The following is an 18,498-nucleotide window of genomic DNA, read 5'->3' as shown; positions in this document are numbered from 1 at the left end:
GAAGAGCTCTGGAGAACATAGCAGCCAGGGGCCTCTGATATATCCTGCACACCTGTGATAGTGATGCCACCCGAGGCCCCATGTTCCCTCCCCTCCAGACTGCAAAGAAGAAGACATAGTGGTACCAAACCCCATCAAAAAAGCTGGGAGGACAAGCTTGATGTAGGGATATGGCAACATAATTTGTCCTGTCGTGCTTCAAAGGATCCATTGAAAACTCTATAGGAAATGGAACATCTGAGAGGAAGATATTTTCAGTATGAAGAGCTTTGTTGACTGCAAGTCAAGGCGGAAGGATAAATTAGATTCAACATGTCCCTGACACACTTTTGCCTCAATCTCTTCAGTTACTCAAAGCTAGAATCTAAAAGACTTTTAGATGATTCTTTTATTATAAAATGATAAAATGAAATGCACAAATCATAATTCTTTATTGCCACACATCTAGTTGGTGGTAATTGAGTTTGGAAATATATAAAATAGCATTCAATGATAATTACAAGGATTATATCTTTTGTAAAAAACAATTCTAGCACTATTTCTTACATGAGAGTTGTACATGATTATTCAGACTACTAGACTTAAATTATATGACATTAAATTGTCCACCTGAGGCAATGAGCTGCAAGACAGAAATGTTAATGCGACTAATAAAATGAGATGACATTTCTTTTGACTGTGTATAAAATGAACTAGGATTGAGGCTATATGAATACAGAACAAACTTTATCAGAAATCTTGGTCTTTTGAAACTACATGTTGGTGGTCCTGGTCCTATTATAGTCCAATGTGTAGTAGTGTGCCAACCCGGCTAATAACAAATTCGTCTTTCCGTGAGTACAATTGCACCATCCTGTGGTTAGAGATGGTGACTGCATTGATCTTACGAAGTTATGACGGAGAAGAGGCTGGACAGATTTAGTTAAATATTTACCAGACAGTAAAAATGAAGCAGAATATTTTGTTGGTGGTTTTTAATCATTTCTTTCATGGATTATACATGTTTGCATCAAAATGATATGAAATCATTAGTCTTGTAGATTTTAGACTATAAACTTCCTATCATCCTATGACCTAATGTGATCTCTTGTGTTTTACAAGTGTATATTTTCTCTATCTCTGCAGGATTTGAATAGGGACCGTGTAGACAGTGAGGTCCGTAACACATCACTAGCATGTGTTAGCATTCCCATTGATCTCGGTGACAGTGGAAGTATGCTTGTGTCCATCTTTGGTCACTAATAACTCTTTTGATTGGCTGATGGCGCAAGAACATGCATAAACCCCTCTCTAGTGACAGTCCTGAGATGTGACGTCAAAGGCAGCAGATACAGGAAAATATGTCCACTTTCAGGATCATCTAAAATGCATCAGTCACTGGTTAAACATCCACTATATTTAAATATTTTATGTATATTTTATGATTATATGTTGCTTGCCACAAATATTAAAATACACAGCCAATTTTGAATGGCTGTCAATGGAAGAAAAAAAAAAAATATATATATATATATATTTGATTTCACAACAGTGTAGTTAAGACATCTACCAGCAGGGGCTAGCTTGACCATACTGACCAGCCAAATCCTCACTCCTATGTTTATAAAATCGAATATCACAGAAACATGTAGAATATATGATATCTGCCAGGTAATGGGGTAACTTATGCCTGGTAGTCTAAAATAAAATCCTTTAACGTGGGAAAGGGTCCTAAGCCATGGTTTCCAACCATTTTTGAAGATTTTGTTTAACCTTCATGTCCCTCCACTAACCCACTGTAATGTTAAGACAGTATAGCCATATGCATTTTTGCATATGTCATTTTTTAAAAGTGTTTTTTTTTTTCAGAAATTGCAAGTCTCAGAAACAAAAAAACTTAAAATATCCAGGTCCAGCCTAGTGTTATATATATATATATATATTATTATTATTAAAGAAAACATGAAAAAAAATCAGATTTTAGGTAGGAACACTTTAAGAGGCTCATTTTCATGCACTTTATCCAGGAAGCCAAGGTTAAAATAAGGGTAGAGGGTCTCGGTGAAGATGTCCCTGAAGGTGTAGAGGTGCGTCATGCTCTCGGCATTGTAGAAGGACACCAGGCCTCTTTTGTAGTCCAGATACACGCCGATCCTCGCTAGTGGCTCTTCCAAAGACAGCAATGTTGGTGGAGAGGTCCCGGCCATATACTGAACTCCATACGATAGTGAGAGCGTCCAGAAACCATTGGCAGGCATGGTATTGATGACGCCTTTTCTTGTGACGGATTCACGAGCAACTCCCACGGTCCACACGGTGCTGCTGTACACCTCCACCTCCCAGTAGTGGCGGCCTTTAGTGAACCCTTGACTGCCCAAGAGAGACAGCGCGGCATTGAATCGCTGTGGATTGTCCTGCACCGCATTGTTAAAGGTCTGGTACCGCACACAGGTAAGCGAAGATGTAAGACTGAGCCAGGGGTTGGCTGTTTTGGAGTTATATGTGATGGCTGAGGGAACTAAAAAGGGAACAGTGTAGCAGAGAAGAGTCCAGAAATTCAAATTTGCTGAAAATTTATTTATCCTTTGGTCATACAAGATGCAGATAAGTTTGCTTCTTCAACTGACCAGATTTTGGGAAATTTTGCATTAGATCACTTGTTTACAAATGGATTCTCTGTAGTGGATGGGTGCCGTCAGTTCAAACAGTTGAAAGAAAACATCACTGTAATCCACAAGTAATCACATGACTTCAGTTCATCAATTACTGTCTTGTGAAGTGAAAAGCTGCATGTTTAAGCTGCATGAAATCCATCATTAATACATTTCTAACTTTAGTTTTATGGCAAAATTATGAAACTATAATTCCATAATTTAACTTTTAATATTTTGGATTTTGGCCTGGTATTTTGCCTGGAAGTGACAGTTGAAAGTTAAAAATGTCTTAATAATAGTCAAATCAATAGATTTGTTTCTTACAAATATGCAGATTTTAACTTCACAAGACATGGACTGGAGTCATGTGGATAGCTTGTGGGTTATTGTGATGTTTTGTTTGGACTCGCATTCTGACGGCACCCATTCACTGCAGAGGATCCACTGGCGAGCAAAGGATGTAATGCTAAATGTCTCCGAATGTGTTTCGATGAAGAAACAAACTACATTTTTAATGGCCTGAAGGTAATAAAATTGTCAGCGTTTTTGGTTATCCCTTTATTGGAGTTGGTCCTTTAATGTTTATTTACACAGCTTGATTCAACATGTGAAAATTCATATTTAACTTCATTTTTCATTAAGGATCATTCTCAAACCTGGATAGATGCTTCCCTTCAGTGACTTCCACACTCTGTACTGCAGGGGCCCAGCAAAGCGGCCCTCACACAGTCTGGGTGGCGTCAGAGCCGGCTTCTCAAACTTCGGTGGCTGCCTGCTTGAAACAACACAATCCCAGACACAAAAACAATTCAAGCACTTCCTCGTGAAAATATTAATTGTAACAGATCCATAGAGGTCTCTCACCTTTGAAGCCGGCTCTTTATACTCTGCAAAACGACAGGAAAAAGGAGATTGATGAAATTGGCTCAGTTTGAGAGGCAGGGACAGAAGTTTTCCACATGAGATCAGTGTTTGAAACTAAGCTACACCTCCTTTTTTCATCTGCGTCTCTGGAAAATCCCCTTGCAATGGCATTATCTTCCTATTGCAAGGGTGAGATCATTACATTGTATCCTGTGTTGATCCAAGTGATATCCCACAGAGCTTTCTGTTAGCAGTTAACGATTGAAATGATTATTTAAGATATATATATAATATATATTTTCTTTTCAGATTTGAAATGTATGGTTTTTACATCATTACTACATGTTTTAAAATTGCTTAATTTTTTTTGTATCATTTGTATGATATTATATAGAACATTTCATTGCTTCTCAAGAATCTATTTTTATAATGCAATTAACATTCTGTCTTTCTTTAAAGGGTCATTCACACAAAAATCACTGGAAGTCTGAAAGTCTCTGTGCAACTGATTCCTCTTCTACTGCAGTATCCAAATATATGGTGCTGGATTACACAAGCGTCTCTTCATGCACATCCATTGCCAACAATCTGACGCTCTAGTTTCACCTCAAATCACCACCTCCTACTGAAAATAAAAGTCTTTTGGTCTGCAAGATATCTGTCAGTGTAACGTGTGGCTTTGCACTCACCCTGAGTAGAGTGTAAGCATCCTGTTCACTGAGTTTGTCCTCGATGTCGTTCATAGCTCTGCGCAGGCGTGATATCTCCACACTGAGCAGCGCCTTGTGCTCATCCAGCCTTATCAGCTCTCGCCGTTCCTCCGTCTTCAGCTTGACCTGCAGGAGTTTCTCTTCCTGATACAGGAACTGGTGAAGCTCGCTGAACTGTGCCTCGATTCTCTGCTTCAGATCTGCAGTGTGATCCTGGGTACAAAAACAAGAGAATATGAGGTGATGTTTTGCCTCAGAGGTTGAAGTCAACATGCATTTGGCATTTTCAACTTATTTTGCTTTGCTGACACAGTGTATTTGAAAAAAAAATAAATATTGAAATTGAATGGATCATGAAAATGGCCTTTTTTTTTTTTTTTTGCAGAATGGAGCCAGAACTGTTATTTGTTTCTATTTTTTCCTCAAAGTTTTGGTGAGTCTTAAACACTGATGAATCACTGAAATTTTTTTTTGAGAGGAACACGTTTTCCTCTCCTAATTAACATACTCATGTTGTTGCAAAACGGCATTTCTTTCTTCTGCAGAACACACAGAACATATGTCTTAGTATTTCAATGAAAGTCAATGAAGAAGAATGTTGTTTGATGGCATTTGTATGGACAAAAACAGTTGAAACATTTTTCAAAATTATTTGAAATTTGGATCAACATGAAGGTGTGTACACTCTTAAAATAACAGTTCTTTAGTGGCATCTATGGTTCCTTGAAAAACCTTTAACATCCATGGAACCTTTCGATGCACAAAAACTTCTAAAAGAAAAAAAAATCTGTAGATTTTTAAAATGTTCTTCACAATAATAATAATAATAATAATAAAATGGTTCTTTTAAGAACTGTTCACTGAAAGGTTCTTTAAGGAACCCAAAATGGTGGTTCTTATGGCATCAAAACATTCTTTTGGAACCTTGATTTTAAAGATCATCTAAATGATGACAGACTTTTCATTTTTGGGTGACCTATGATTTTGAACCTACTACTACCTACAGCTACTTACTGGAAAGGGTCAAGAATTTAGATGATTAGGTGTTGGTGAGTTTAGGATTAGGAATCATTTCCATTGCTTTTCCATTTAAGAGTTATTGGAGAGTGTGCATGATATTTAGTTTCTTCTTACCTTCAGTTTCTTCACCTCCTCTTCAGTCTCTCTCTCACACTCTAGTGCAGTGTTGAGCTCTTTTTGAAGAGCATTTGCTGAAGTGGTTAGGGAAGCCTGTTCATCACAAACACAATGAGCTTTCAGCTGAGCTGAGGAAGTTAGAAAACGTGTCTTTGATTCTTACCCGATATCTCTGCTGTGCATCTTGCACACACACCAGCGTGTGAGCCCGGTGATCCTGAGAGATCCCACACACCAGACACACCAGCTCTTGGTCTTCTTCACAATACAGCTTCAGCTCTTCTCTGTGTCGGCTGCAAAGTGGGGTCGGAGGAACCTTGTCTTCTGACAACCCGGTCAACTGACCCCCACTCTCCTCGATCCCCTGGCAGTAGCTCTCCACAATGTTGGCCACAATGCGGTTGGGTCTGTAGCTCTGGCCTAGAAAGACTTTACGGCACTGAGGACAGGAACCAGACCCACCCTGGCCTTTTCCACGAGGGCCGCTCCAGTAACTCGTAATGCAAGCCTCGCAGAAAGTGTGGTCGCAGGGCAAGGAAACCGGGTGCTTGAACAGGTCCAGACAGATGGAGCAGGTGAGATCCCTGCTTAGGCGTTGTGCAGAGTTCTTGGACACTCGAGGACTGATTTCAGCCCTCAGTTTTTGCTTGTCCATTTTGTCCTTTGGAGGAAGATTGTTGGACATCTAGTGTGATCTTCTGTACAGTTCTTCTCTTAGTCTCTTCTCTCGCTGCTCTCTCAGAGTTCTGGCCCTGATTTTCTTGTTGACTGTGAGAAAGGATAGGGGGAGCTGAGGGGGCGGCTCTTGACTCAGGCTTGATCCTGCCGAAAGTTGGCTGGAGTTGCACGTCCCCTCTGCTTTGCTTCAACATAACATCAGACTACAGTCAGGAAACTGAGAACCTAGACACGGACTGTTTATTTTTAGAGAAAGCCTCATCTATGCATTGGTCCCATGAATTACATTATAAGACATTTTATTGCACAAACACAGTAACCTGGTATTTATCCAAAACCTTTTATTCCCCTCCATATGATGGTGCTTATGTCAGCACAAAAAGCTTTGTGAGTAAAACCAGATGTGCCCTACTTTTTCCCCCCTGCTTTTGTTTTTAACTTTCATTAGGAATATAAGCGTATTCAAAATTTGAAAAGATTACTTTTACAGTTACTTTTTTATCTTTATTTCTAAATAGAAAAACTACATTTCTAATGCCTCATTATATCAAAATTTGGCCTCAACTTTTAACAACTTGTTTTCAAATAATTTATTTATTGTTAATTATTTTAACTATTCTCTGTTTTGTAATTGCTGTCGAGTTTTCCTGTGTTGCATGCCTCAGTGAAGCAATATTTTGTTTTCTCTCCTGATTGACAATAAAGTGAATCTTGATCCTTTATTACAATAACCAAATTGTCATTTAGAATAATTTCAGTGTAAAATAGCAAATTTTTCAAAGTTAGCATTTGAAGAGACAGTTGTTTATCTAGTTGAAAGTGCCACTGTGGCCTGCACATGCCTGCAGCAGTGGCTGCTGTAATCTCAAGGGACTGCAAGCCGAAAAGAAAGCATTGGACATGAACTCCCTCCTCATGTTCCCTCGGCCTGCGTTACCTTCCTGTTCATATTGTTAAGGTTCATTTCCATATATCCTGCCCCTCTTCCAAGTTTCCAGAAAAAAAAAGATGGCGCTACAGCTATAATTTATTACAGAGAAGAACAGCCTACAACGGATGTTTGAATAAACATAGATGGATATGGAGTGTCTCTCGGGAAACACAAAGTCAAAGCCTTGAGGGCTCAGAGTGACTCAGAATTGGATTTTAGGCCAACTCTGCAGTGATGGTATTGCAATCTTCACAGGAAACTTGGCAGTCACGATAAGGGATTTTAAATCAGAGACTCTTTTACAGTTGTTTACTAGCATTGGGAAATTCCACCCTACTTAATTTGGGCGTTTTGGGGCCAACGTGGGAAAACAAGAAACCTGCAATAGGAACCAACTGGTAAGCCCTGTGGTTGAGGATTCTGCCTGCAAGATGGGACAGTGACTGAACTGTTCTCTGATTCGTCTGATACAGTCCCATGTGAGTTTCAGTTCTTGAATCACTATTTGATCCCATTCCAATGACTTTATCATGCACACTTGAACAGATGATCTAATACTCCCTACTCTGTGTGTGTGCTAGAACATGTTATTGAGGAATGCTTATATACACACAATTTGAGGTCATGCTGTAGATTCCGTTCAGCATGTAATGCAGGAGACTGCAAAAGATAGCTGTTGTGACATGTTTCAAAGTGTCAGCAGTGTTCTGCACTGTGACATAATTCATCTATAATGCAATTCAACCTATTTTTATATAATTATTGCATGCACTTTTATAACTGTATAAAATGTTAAAAAGCTAATTGTCCAATGCATCATTATATTTATCAGTTTTATCAGTGTTCTGAACTGGCATAATATAGTTAATCTAAATCTATGTATAATTATTATACTATGTATAGTTGATTTCATTTTTAACTTTATTTTTGCAGTTTTCATAGAAACATAGATAACATATAACATACCTCTTATATAGTGTTCTGCACTGTGACATGGTTCATCTATAATATAGTTCAACCTGTTTTTATATAATTATTATACATGCACTTTTATAATTATATATATATTATGATGTAGGCCTAATATAAACTGATATAATACAGTTAATCTAAATCTACGTATAATTATTATACACACACTTTTATGACTTCGTATTATTTATGTAGTTGATTTAAATTTTATTTTTGCTGTTTTCGTTGTAGTTTGCTGCTATAACAGCAAAAAAGAAATGCTCAAATGAATATTTGACCTTGGATAGACAGACAGACAGACAGACAGACAGACAGACAGACAGATAGATAGATTCATGTCATTTTTTTATTTCAGCTTTTGTTTCTTTTTTTTTTTTACTAATTATTACAGTTTCTGCTTTGACAAAGCACAAGCTCACGTAGCACTCAACTAAATGCGTATGAAATGACGCCCTCTTGTGGTCAGTGGCTGCACTTCCGTCCGTGTTCCAGGAGGAGTCCAGCGTCACAGGAAATGACGAAAGGCAAGAGTGGCCCAGTTTATGAAAGTCCCAGCAAAAGCGCGCGCAGTTACAGTCAGAGCCTGGAGAGAAGAGAAGACGGGACAGATACGCCTGGGTTTCTTTTAGAGTCTTTGGATTTGTACGTGCTACTGCTACAACACTTTAATAGTCGTTCCTGCACTTGAAGGAATAACAGGAATTAGATAACTTTTTTTCCTCCTGCCATAAAAAAGAAGCACGATGTTTGAGGCACGTCTCGTTCAAGGATCAATCCTTAAGAAGGTTCTGGAGGCTCTGAAAGACCTGATCACCGAAGCCTGCTGGGATGTCAGCTCCTCGGGCATCTCGCTGCAGAGCATGGATTCCTCTCATGTGTCTCTGGTGCAGCTCACGCTCCGGAGTGATGGGTTCGACTCCTACCGGTGCGACAGAAACCTGGCCATGGGTGTCAATTTGAGCAGGTAAGTTACTGATGGAAGTGATGCGAGTGTAGTGCCATCTGCCATGTAACCGCTTAGATCGTGAAAGCTGGACATGTCTGTTCATGCCCGGCTGCGCGAGCTAAAAAGAGCCCTCCATTTGTAAGATGTAAAAATGGGTTTTCTTTCACAATTATTAGTATTGTAGAAATGCTGTTTTAATGTGTCCTAAATAATTGCAGTTCAAAAATGTTTAGTAGTATTTGGCGCGTAGAGCGTTTCCTGCCCCCCCTCCTCTTTTGAGCGTGACGTCATTTACCCGCGCTCAAGCTGGTTGGCGCGAAAAAGCACCGGGTTGTTGAATAACAAAAATGACTTCACAATAAGACAATAAAAACTTGGTCAAAAGAGACGTGAACCATTTTTTTAACAAACAGTCAAATATTCCAGTGTATAATAAGTGTTTTGAAACTGGTGTTTTATTAGATTCTATGTCAATTCTATGCGTTTCTATAAAAAGTGCCAAAACTGAGTGTTTTACTCTAATTTATTCTTGTTTTCTAGCATGTCAAAGATTCTGAAGTGTGCTGGAAATGAAGATATCATCACACTTAGGGCAGAAGACAATGCAGACTCTTTGGCGCTTGTCTTTGAAACACTCAGTGAGTTCATAAGATTTTATTACACTTAACTTAGCTGTTACATATTTAACCTAAAATTAGGAAAAAGAATTGCAATGTACATATGCCATATCTATTTTTTCTGGCTATATGTTATTGATGGTGTGCTGTGAGTTATAATAATAAGATCACTTGCTGAACTTCTAATGTGTTTTCAGATCAAGAGAAAGTATCTGACTATGAGATGAAACTGATGGATCTGGATGTGGAGCAGCTTGGAATTCCAGTAAGACTTATTTTACCAATTCTGATATGAATGTGCATATTTTTTTCCCTCCCATGGTCATGTTTCATTCTCTTTTTCACTACAGGAGCAGGAATACAGCTGTGTGGTAAAGATGCCCTCTGGTGAATTTGCCCGAATCTGCAGGGATCTGTCACAGATCGGTGATGCTGTCATGATCTCTTGCGCCAAGGATGGTGTGAAGTTCTCTGCTAGTGGAGAGCTGGGCACAGGCAACATCAAGCTCTCACAGACCAGCAATGTCGACAAGGAGGATGAAGCGGTAATGCTCTTTCAGCATCTGCAAGATTACCAACAAATGTGAGGTGTGGCGGTTGTGGGAGTTTGTATGTCATGAATGCTGTGTTCCCTACAGGTGACAATTGAGATGAATGAGCCTGTACAGCTTATTTTTGCATTGAACTACCTGAACTTCTTCACCAAAGCCACTCCTCTGTCCAAGACGGTCATACTCAGCATGTCTGCAGACATTCCACTCGGTATGATAAATGCTCTCATGCCCATGTTAAATAGCCTTTTGAGTTGAAACAATTTAAATGATTGTCCTTTTTTCTTTTGCAGTGGTTGAGTACAAGATTGCAGACATGGGACACATCAAATACTACCTGGCACCCAAGATTGATGAAGAATCGTCCTAAATCCAAGTACAAGACTGAAGTCTGTCATCTGCAGAATTTTGGTCTGCATATCAGAAATTATTTCAATAGATGTTTTGGGAAAATGCATTTTACTACTGTGTCTGTGGTGGTTTCCAGTTCAATGGATTCACAATTCTGTAACCATCTAAGCCATTTTATATGATTGGCAGATTTATGGGCACACTTAAACAATAGTAGTTCGGTACTTGGCTTTGCTAGGCGTTGTTAAACACAGTTTGTACAGACTCCACTTTGGTTCAGTCTCATTCTCTTGATCTTTGTGCTCTTCTTCCTTCTTGACTCCACTTCAGGTTTTTGTCCATCTGCTCATTCCAGTGTGTAGATAATTCTGTAAATATGCTAATTGGACACTTTTCATCCAGTCAACCATTAATAAAAGTTTTTGTAATGATGGTTCTCTTCTGTTTCATCATATCTGTCATCATGTACTTGATATTTGAAAGTTTGTTTAGATGTTCTAAAATTTTACTTGTAAAATGTAATATTCTAAAGCCCAGTTTCATAGACAGGGCTTAGTCTATGTTTTGTATAAAGGAAAATTAGTCCCTTCTCTTGAGTAAATCTCAAAAGTAGCACCCAAGAGGAACATTTCCATTCGTAAGAAAAAGCTCTTTGAATAAACAAATTAATAAATAATTAATTAAATGCTGAAATACATAAATGCAGATATGCATAAATGAATAATTTTGTCAAAAGTGTCATTTTTAATTGTACTATTTTTGTACCATTTGTGTTACACTACATTTATGTATTTCTGTGTCCGTATGTTAATAAGGTAGGCGGTCCTAACCTCTACATTTATAACCTCTCAAATAACCTACATTTATTTCTCTGCAGAAATAAATGTAGTTTAACAAAAATAGTACAATTCAAAATTACATTTTTGACAAAACAATTTATGCATATCTGCATTTATTTCAGCATTTAATTATTCATTTATGTATTTCTACATTTATTTATTTATCTCAGCATTTAATTATTTATTTATGTATTTATTTATTTATACTTAAGTCATTTCTCGTCCTCCATACATCACAGCTTTATGGGCGGGGAAAACTACATGGCCCCACGAATCTAGCGTAGCAAACACGTGGTAAGTGTTTTTTTATTTTTATATTCTGAAGATTCCCAAAAGAGTCATTGCATAGGTATGGAGAGATTATTATTATTATTAATTTATTTTAAATCACGTTTATTTTGAATTGCTTGATGAAACTGTTGACGATACAGACCAGCTGATCATCTACTCTTTCTTCGGCTCTTGTACATGTGTCGTTTCTAGCTGTGAAGCAGTATACCTTTAGGATGGCATTGCCTATCATAGACTTATCATTGCTGTTCTTTCAGCACCAAAGTGATCTTGTCACCTCCACCAGATTGCTCCACCTTTGCATTCTCCACAATAACAAATCACAAGAGTAATTCATAGTTTTTTTTAAATCTAGCCATGAGAAAACTATACTTTGGATTATGATAACTTTAATTCACAATCTTTACAACATTAAATTGCAATTCACATATATTTGAGAAGAAATCCCTTTCTGTAATCTTGTGATTTAATTTAAGGCAAACAAGGCAGAGTTGGAATTGAGATTGAGTATCAAATTGATGCCATTATTGTGAGCAACTACCAGTTTTTGTCAAGTAAAAAGTTTTTACAAAAAATAAATGAGCTAAAATATATTTAATAAAAGGCATACTTACGTTGTAACATGCTGACTTGTACAAGAAACCGAGTCGAACGTGTCTCTAGCACTCAATGACAGTTGTAAGTAAATAAAAGTGAAAAATACACTCGTCTTAGTTGGGCTTTGAATAACTGGGAAATTAGTAAAATTGAAACATCTAAAGGAAACATTTAATAATTTATCCTGTTTGTACTAAATGTAAAATATGCAAGCAATGGTGTAAATAGTTTTTGGCATTTATGCACATTACAAGTTTACCGAACTCCAGTTTCCATCTATTATTTCTATTAAAGTCTTTTACTGGAAACTCTAGCAAAGAATATATTTGAACAGTGATTTATTTCAGATTCATGATAGTAGTAAGATTGCACGAAGGAATTGTAGGCGGTTGTGTATGTTTATTGCACCATCTTTTGGTTACACATAGACATTGCACTGATTATAACTCTTCTTTATTCAACAAAATCTGTTTTATGGCACAATTTCAGTCACACACTGAGCTGATTTGTAACTAATATATTCAGTTTTTGTCAGATTCCTGCATGTTGTTCTTTTGCCCTATAAGTTGTTCGACCAGCTCAGTGATTTTCACATTACTCCTGTAAACAAAAATGGTCTCCTTGCACTCATCTAGAATCTTTTTGAGGGTCTTATCAGCTTCAAAGGTCTCTCTTAAGTTACTTTCATTGCTAGCTATGAGCACAACAAGCATGTTTTCAAGCAGTTTCTTTCCAAATCTTTCCTTCAATTGGGCGAACATCTCCATCTCTTCCTGTGAAAGAGTTTTGTCCTGCAGTACCATGATGAACATACGTGCACCTGCGTATGATGGCTTCATCTCCTCCATACTGTCAGCTATTAGATCTGGGCCTGGTTTATAGAAAAGGTCAGGTGTGTTGACAATACAGGCCATCTGGTCGGCTACTCTAGCGACAACCCTCTCACATGTGGCTTTTCCAGCCACGAAACAGTCATTCTGGAGAATACTGTTCCCTATCAGGCACTTGTCATCGCTGTTCACTCCCAGAAGCACCATGGTGATGATCTTGCAGTCACCTCCAAATGGCTTGACATTCACACCCTCCCCTTATGAAAAAAAAAAAGTTTGGAATGAATAATTTTTCAATTTTCAATTTTTCTTTTTGAAAGAAGTCTCTTATGGTCACCAAGGCTGCATTTATGTGATCTACTGTAAAATAAAACCAGCAGTATTGTGAAATATTACAATTTGTAAGAGCTGTTTTCTATTTCAGAATATTTTGAAATGGGATTTATCCCAGTGATTGAAAAGCTGAATTTGTCACATGATCCTAATATTTTATTTTATTATGATTTTTTAAATTATCAGTGTTCAAAACAGCTGTGCTTAACAGAGCTGCTTAATATTTTTGAGGAAACGGCGATACATTTTTTTCAAGTTTGTTTGATGAATTGAAAGTTCAAACGAACAGCATTTATTTGAAATGGAAATCTGTAAACGTCTTTACTGTGAATTTTGGATCAATTTGATAATACTTTTAATACAGCATTGTAAAAAAAAGTCATTTCTTTTCAAGAAACCATTTGGAGTTGGCCTAGAATATTAATATTTTCAGATAATTAAACATAAGTAAGCATTACCTGCCATTGTCTTTGGTTGTTCTGTCTCATCTTTTTCCTTCTGATGAACATGCTTGTTCATGTCTTCATGTAATCTATAGAATAATGATGAACTTTGGGGAAAAAGACAAAAATCAGCTTCGTGAACAATGCAAGAGACAACACCAAATGTTTTCCATTTGTAGAAGTCTACCTGCCAAGGTCAGCTGATGTTTTTGTAATATGTAGCAAAAGCTGTCGGACCAGATCTGAGTCTGCTGTATCTTTGCTGAAGACACAAATTCTCTCGTCACATTCATGTAAAATCTTATTGAGTTTGATATCCTCTATGTTGCAGGACTGTCTTGATGTCTCTTTGTTGTCGATCAACACTACAGTAATATTTTTTGTCATTTTCTCTCCAAATCTCTCCTTCAGTTGGGTGAACATCTCCACCTCTTCCCGGGAGAGCTGTTTATCGTGGAGTACAAGGAGGAACATGCGTGGACCCGTGTATGATGGCTTCATCTCCTCTATAGTGTTGTCTTCTGGCTCTTGGCATAGTCTCCAGAAAAGGTCTGGGGTGTTTATAATGTAGAGCAGCTCGTCCCTCATTCTTCCTAGAGCCTTTTGATACATGGACTTTCCTGGCTGAAAACAGCTATATCCAAGCATGGTGTTTCCTACCAGGCATTTATCAGTGCTGTTTTGTCCCAGCAGCACTACGGTGACAACGCTGTCATCGTCTGAAACTTGTGCCGTTTTTTTTGTTTCTCCTATGAAGATTTAAAATGGTTTATTAAATGCAATAGACAATTTTGAAGTAAAAATATAGAAACTGGCAGAGAATGTAAAGAGCAAAATTAGCAAAAGAACAAAATCTTTAAAAAGCTGATAAAAAAATAAATAAAAACTGTGTTTTACCTTTTGGCATGTTGAATTTCCAGTCTGTTCTGTGCAGAGAAACACCTCTGGTTGTGTCTGTCGTGAGGCTAAGCAGGAAAATAATGAGCAAATGAAAGTAAAAGCTAGTTTTGTACAAAATAAATAGGTGGCGTCACAAGAAAATCTGGTACTAATAGGGTCACGCAAAAAAAATAGTTTCAGTCGTTGTCGAGAGAAACTTGCTGAAGGAAATGGACTGTTCAAAGTGCCTATGCTGGTGCCGTTCTCCTATTCCACGAGGTTAGTGCTGAAGTTGTGTGCTAAAAATTTTGACTTGGGTTGTTTAGTATGGTTTCTAGTAAACTTCTGAAAGCTCATAACTGCTCAAAACATTTATCATGTTTGAATAGTTTAAAATTTTGTGATGAAACGGAGAGTGTCTAATGTCTAAAGTCTATTGCCTATTTTTGTAAAAACATAAAATATGCATTAAAAATACAATAATATGTTAACTTTAACCAAAGCTGAAAATCAGATATGAAATATGACTTATTAATACAGTTGGAGGGATTTATGATGAGTATATAACATCATCATTAAGCTAAACTGCAGTTTTATACAATTTCTCAGGCATCCCCTGCTCTGTATCCACCAAGGCAGTTGAATTTGTACATGTTTCATTATCTTTTTTTTTTTTCATCCTTTGCTGTGTTGATAGGTCCACGACTTCGCATAGTATTGATTGGAAAAACTGGAGTGGGAAAAAGTGCTGTGGGAAACACTATCCTTGGTAGAAAGGTTTTTGAATCAAGCCCTTCTGCAAACTCTGTCACTGAGAAGTGCACAAAAGCAATGGTCTATGACCAAAGAGACATTTATGTGATTGACACACCTGGAATCTTGGATACCAGCAAATCAAAAGACCTCATAAAAAGAGAAATACTAAGATGTATTCAGGTTTCAGCACCTGGTCCTCACGTGTTCCTGTTGGTGCTACAAATTGGACGTTTCACTCCTGAGGAGCAAAGATCAGTCCAGGCCCTTCAAGAGCTCTTCGGAGAAGAAGCTTCAAAATACATGATAGTGGTCTTCACTCATGGAGATGTACTCAATGGCCACAAAATTGAAGACTACGTGAAAAACGGCCATGCAGAACTCCGTAGAGTGATCCAGAGTTGTGGTAGTAGATATGTTGTTTTTGATAACACTAAAGTGAAGAGTCGAGTTCAAGTGGGGAGATTAATTGAGAAAGTTGATGAAATGGTGGCAGCAAATGGGGGAGAATGCTTCACTCAGGAAATGTTTATAGAAGCGGAAGAAAAGATTCAGCAACAGAAAGTGGAGAGAGCGGTCGCAGAGCTTCTAGAATATCAGTTTAGCTTTCTTGGGATTCTTGACAACAGAGTTGCCTTGTTCCAGCAAGTATTGATTGAAGGCCTTCATGAACAGTTTGCTCTTGATAACGACAGTTAATAAAAAGACTTAAATCAGACATATTAGGAAGATGTGTAATATGAAAACTACTTTTGAACATAAACACAACTCATTTATGTGATGTTGCACAGTGGTGGAATATAATGTTATTTTGATTTGAATGTGCAGCACATAGCGGAATATATAATTATGCACAGAAGCTTGTGAATCTAATGTGAAGGTGTTCTGTAGCACTTTTTGGTTTCTGAATTGTTTTCAGAGACTTTATTTGAACTAACGTGTTCAGTCGTGATATGTCTAAACTACTAAATGTGATGGTGTGACTGATTGCATCTGACCTTTGATTTATGCATAAATACTAAGTTTTAAGGCTTGGTTTAACTCGATACAGCAGATATTAACAGTCAATCCAATTCAGACAGAGAATCTACTGGTAAGTGTTATACAGTGATGTATATGTAAGACATTATAATTGTAATAATTCTAATTGTTAATTGTATGCCTGATATACTGTAACTACATCAAAATCATTTTTTTAGATATTTATAAAGAATAAATTGTCTTTAATACTGTATACATAAATGTATCACTGTCTTCATTCTTTCTTCTTGAAGATTACATTTTTTCAGAGTAATCTATGGATATTTATTTATAACAGTATTTTTTCCATTGTATTTTAAGATATGCTAAGAATCAGTCATCATCTGTATATAAAAGTAAAACTGTAAAAGTGTTAGGCTAAATACAATAAAATGTTTATACTGTAAAGGCATGACCTCTGGATGTTTTTATATGTAATATGTTTTTGACCATGAAAAAAAATCCAAATCCTTTTTATCCAAAGCATCTTAATTTGCATTCAGGATGTTTTTTATTCAAGATATACTGAATGAATGAATGAATGAGTTTTATTTGCCAGGTATGTTTACACATAGAATGGAAGGAATTTGTTGTAGTGACAGAAGCTCCACAGTCCAACAGAAAGACCGCAACAGGACAGGACACAGATAATAAAATAATAATACACAAATAGGCAATGTACAAAATAGCAAAAACACAGTATATAATATAGATAATTATGTGTGTACAGGTCTGATATGTGCAAATTTGACATGAAAAAAATAAGTATGTGTGGTGAATAAATAATGTACAATAGAGCGGTGTGTTCCACGTTTAATGTCAAGTGTTCATGAGATGGATTGCCTGAGGGAAGAAACTGTTCCTGTGCCTGGTCGTTCTGGTGCTCAGAGCTCTGTAGCGTCAACCAGATGGTAACAGTTCAAAGAGGGAGTGTGCTGGATGTGAGGGGTCCAGAGTGATTTTACCAGCTCTTTTGCTCACTCTGGATGAGTGCAGTTCTTGGAGAGTGGGGAGGGTTGTACCAATGATTTGCTCAGCAGTCCGGACTACCCTCCGCAGTCTTCTGAGGTCAGATTTGGTACCTGAGCTGAACCAGACAGTTATTGAAGTGCAGAGGATGGATTCAATGATGGTGGAGTAGAACTGTTTCAGCAAGTCCTGTGACAGGTTGAACTTCCTCAGATGGCGAAGGAAGTACGACCTCTGCTGGACCTTTTTTCACAATGGATATTTTACAATTTCATGCTTTTGGTTTACTATTTGAGCTACATGAATGGATTTAACCTTTTGAGTTCCCCCAGGAATTTTCTGTTAGTTCTTAGAAAACATGTTTTTAATCTTTGTGCTGTGCTGAAAATCCTTTACCTAATTTTTTTTTGTTGTAAAAATGACCAGCCTTTTAAAATTGCTTGTAAATCTCTTATTATGCTATATATTATGACCAAATCTTGGATTCAGTCTTTTTGGGGAAAGAAAGTCTCCAAATCCAATCCAAAAAGAAAGTCTTTGTATAGTTCTATGGTGAACGAAGGCATGTTCTTTAGACAAAGGAATTTTGGTTTGGACTGTCTCCTATGTGGGGGAGAAGTCAGTCTAAGGAAGCTCGTGAATTCAATCGTGGAACACGTGATGGCCATCTCTTTGACAATCAGTCTTGATTATTTGCAACAAATTGGACAGTCTCCTTCCTGAATTGGAATTATCAATAAGTATTCTTTTGTCTCAAGGTTGTAAGCTATTCTGTGAAAGAGGCTTGCTGGTTAGTTTGCTTGCTTCAGACTAGATTTATGACGTTGTTTCCTTAAGGCCTCTCTGCATTCCAGCTCCTCAGGTTTCAATGTTCTGATGCATCTTAAATTCGTCTGATTCGGTCTCTGATATCTTACAATGGTAAATAATTGTAATTAATGCATAATGTAATTTTATGGAAGTGAAAAGAAAAAGTCGTTGAATAATTTACAGTGAAAAACCATAAATTCACATTCATGGAATTCCCTGCATGACACTTCATATTTGATGTGATATTTCTTATCAGTTGTGTACATTAGGGGTTTATCTTACATCTAATGTTGTTAAATTAATGTTTATTGCATTATTTCAGTATCATGTGTGTTACCATGAGG

At 37.3% G+C, this 18,498-nt stretch overlaps 4 protein-coding genes across 6 annotated transcripts; 2 read left to right on the top strand and 2 right to left on the bottom strand.

The window, feature by feature from the left end:
• Positions 1–1,933: 1,933 nt before the first annotated feature.
• LOC306864271 (zinc-binding protein A33-like) lies at positions 1,934–6,066 on the bottom strand. Of its 2 annotated transcripts, none has more exons than XM_079408188.1 (6): positions 5,508–6,066; positions 5,342–5,437; positions 4,187–4,420; positions 3,498–3,520; positions 3,290–3,408; positions 1,934–2,497 (listed from the first exon to the last, which is right to left on the bottom strand). In XM_079408188.1, exons 1-6 carry the CDS (start codon positions 6,027–6,029, stop codon positions 1,953–1,955), a joined length of 1,539 nt encoding a protein of 512 aa, XP_079264314.1. In that variant the 5' UTR covers positions 6,030–6,066; the 3' UTR covers positions 1,934–1,952. The 2 variants fall into 2 exon arrangements, with proteins under 2 accessions (XP_079264314.1, XP_079264315.1); XM_079408189.1 differs by having other exon boundaries at positions 3,290–3,405.
• Positions 6,067–7,005: 939 nt separating this feature from the next.
• On the top strand, positions 7,006–11,109 carry LOC306864281 (proliferating cell nuclear antigen). Of its 2 annotated transcripts, XM_079408202.1 has the most exons (7): positions 7,006–7,432; positions 8,317–8,889; positions 9,412–9,509; positions 9,686–9,753; positions 9,839–10,033; positions 10,127–10,250; positions 10,333–11,109. In XM_079408202.1, the coding sequence occupies exons 2-7, from the start codon at positions 8,669–8,671 to the stop codon at positions 10,407–10,409; spliced, it is 783 nt and encodes a 260-aa protein (XP_079264328.1). In that variant the 5' UTR covers positions 7,006–7,432; positions 8,317–8,668; the 3' UTR covers positions 10,410–11,109. The 2 variants fall into 2 exon arrangements, with proteins under 2 accessions (XP_079264328.1, XP_079264329.1); XM_079408203.1 differs by having other exon boundaries at positions 7,011–8,889.
• A 1,389-nt stretch (positions 11,110–12,498) lies between these two features.
• LOC306864274 (GTPase IMAP family member 8-like) lies at positions 12,499–14,710 on the bottom strand. Its single transcript, XM_079408195.1, has 4 exons — positions 14,621–14,710; positions 13,911–14,472; positions 13,739–13,830; positions 12,499–13,204 (listed from the first exon to the last, which is right to left on the bottom strand). The coding sequence occupies exons 1-4, from the start codon at positions 14,628–14,630 to the stop codon at positions 12,639–12,641; spliced, it is 1,230 nt and encodes a 409-aa protein (XP_079264321.1). The 5' UTR covers positions 14,631–14,710; the 3' UTR covers positions 12,499–12,638.
• Positions 13,942–16,865, top strand: LOC306864280 (GTPase IMAP family member 7-like). The gene is made up of 3 exons (XM_079408201.1): positions 13,942–14,016; positions 14,135–14,881; positions 15,300–16,865. The coding sequence occupies exons 2-3, from the start codon at positions 14,833–14,835 to the stop codon at positions 16,052–16,054; spliced, it is 804 nt and encodes a 267-aa protein (XP_079264327.1). The 5' UTR covers positions 13,942–14,016; positions 14,135–14,832; the 3' UTR covers positions 16,055–16,865.
• Positions 16,866–18,498: the final 1,633 nt, after the last annotated feature.

Source organism: Barbus barbus (genome assembly GCF_936440315.1).
Source record: "Barbus barbus genome assembly, chromosome: 45".
NCBI classification, from domain to species: domain Eukaryota; kingdom Metazoa; phylum Chordata; class Actinopteri; order Cypriniformes; family Cyprinidae; genus Barbus; species Barbus barbus.
Note: the sequence above shows the minus strand (reverse complement) of the source record. Positions and strands in the feature narration are given on the sequence as shown.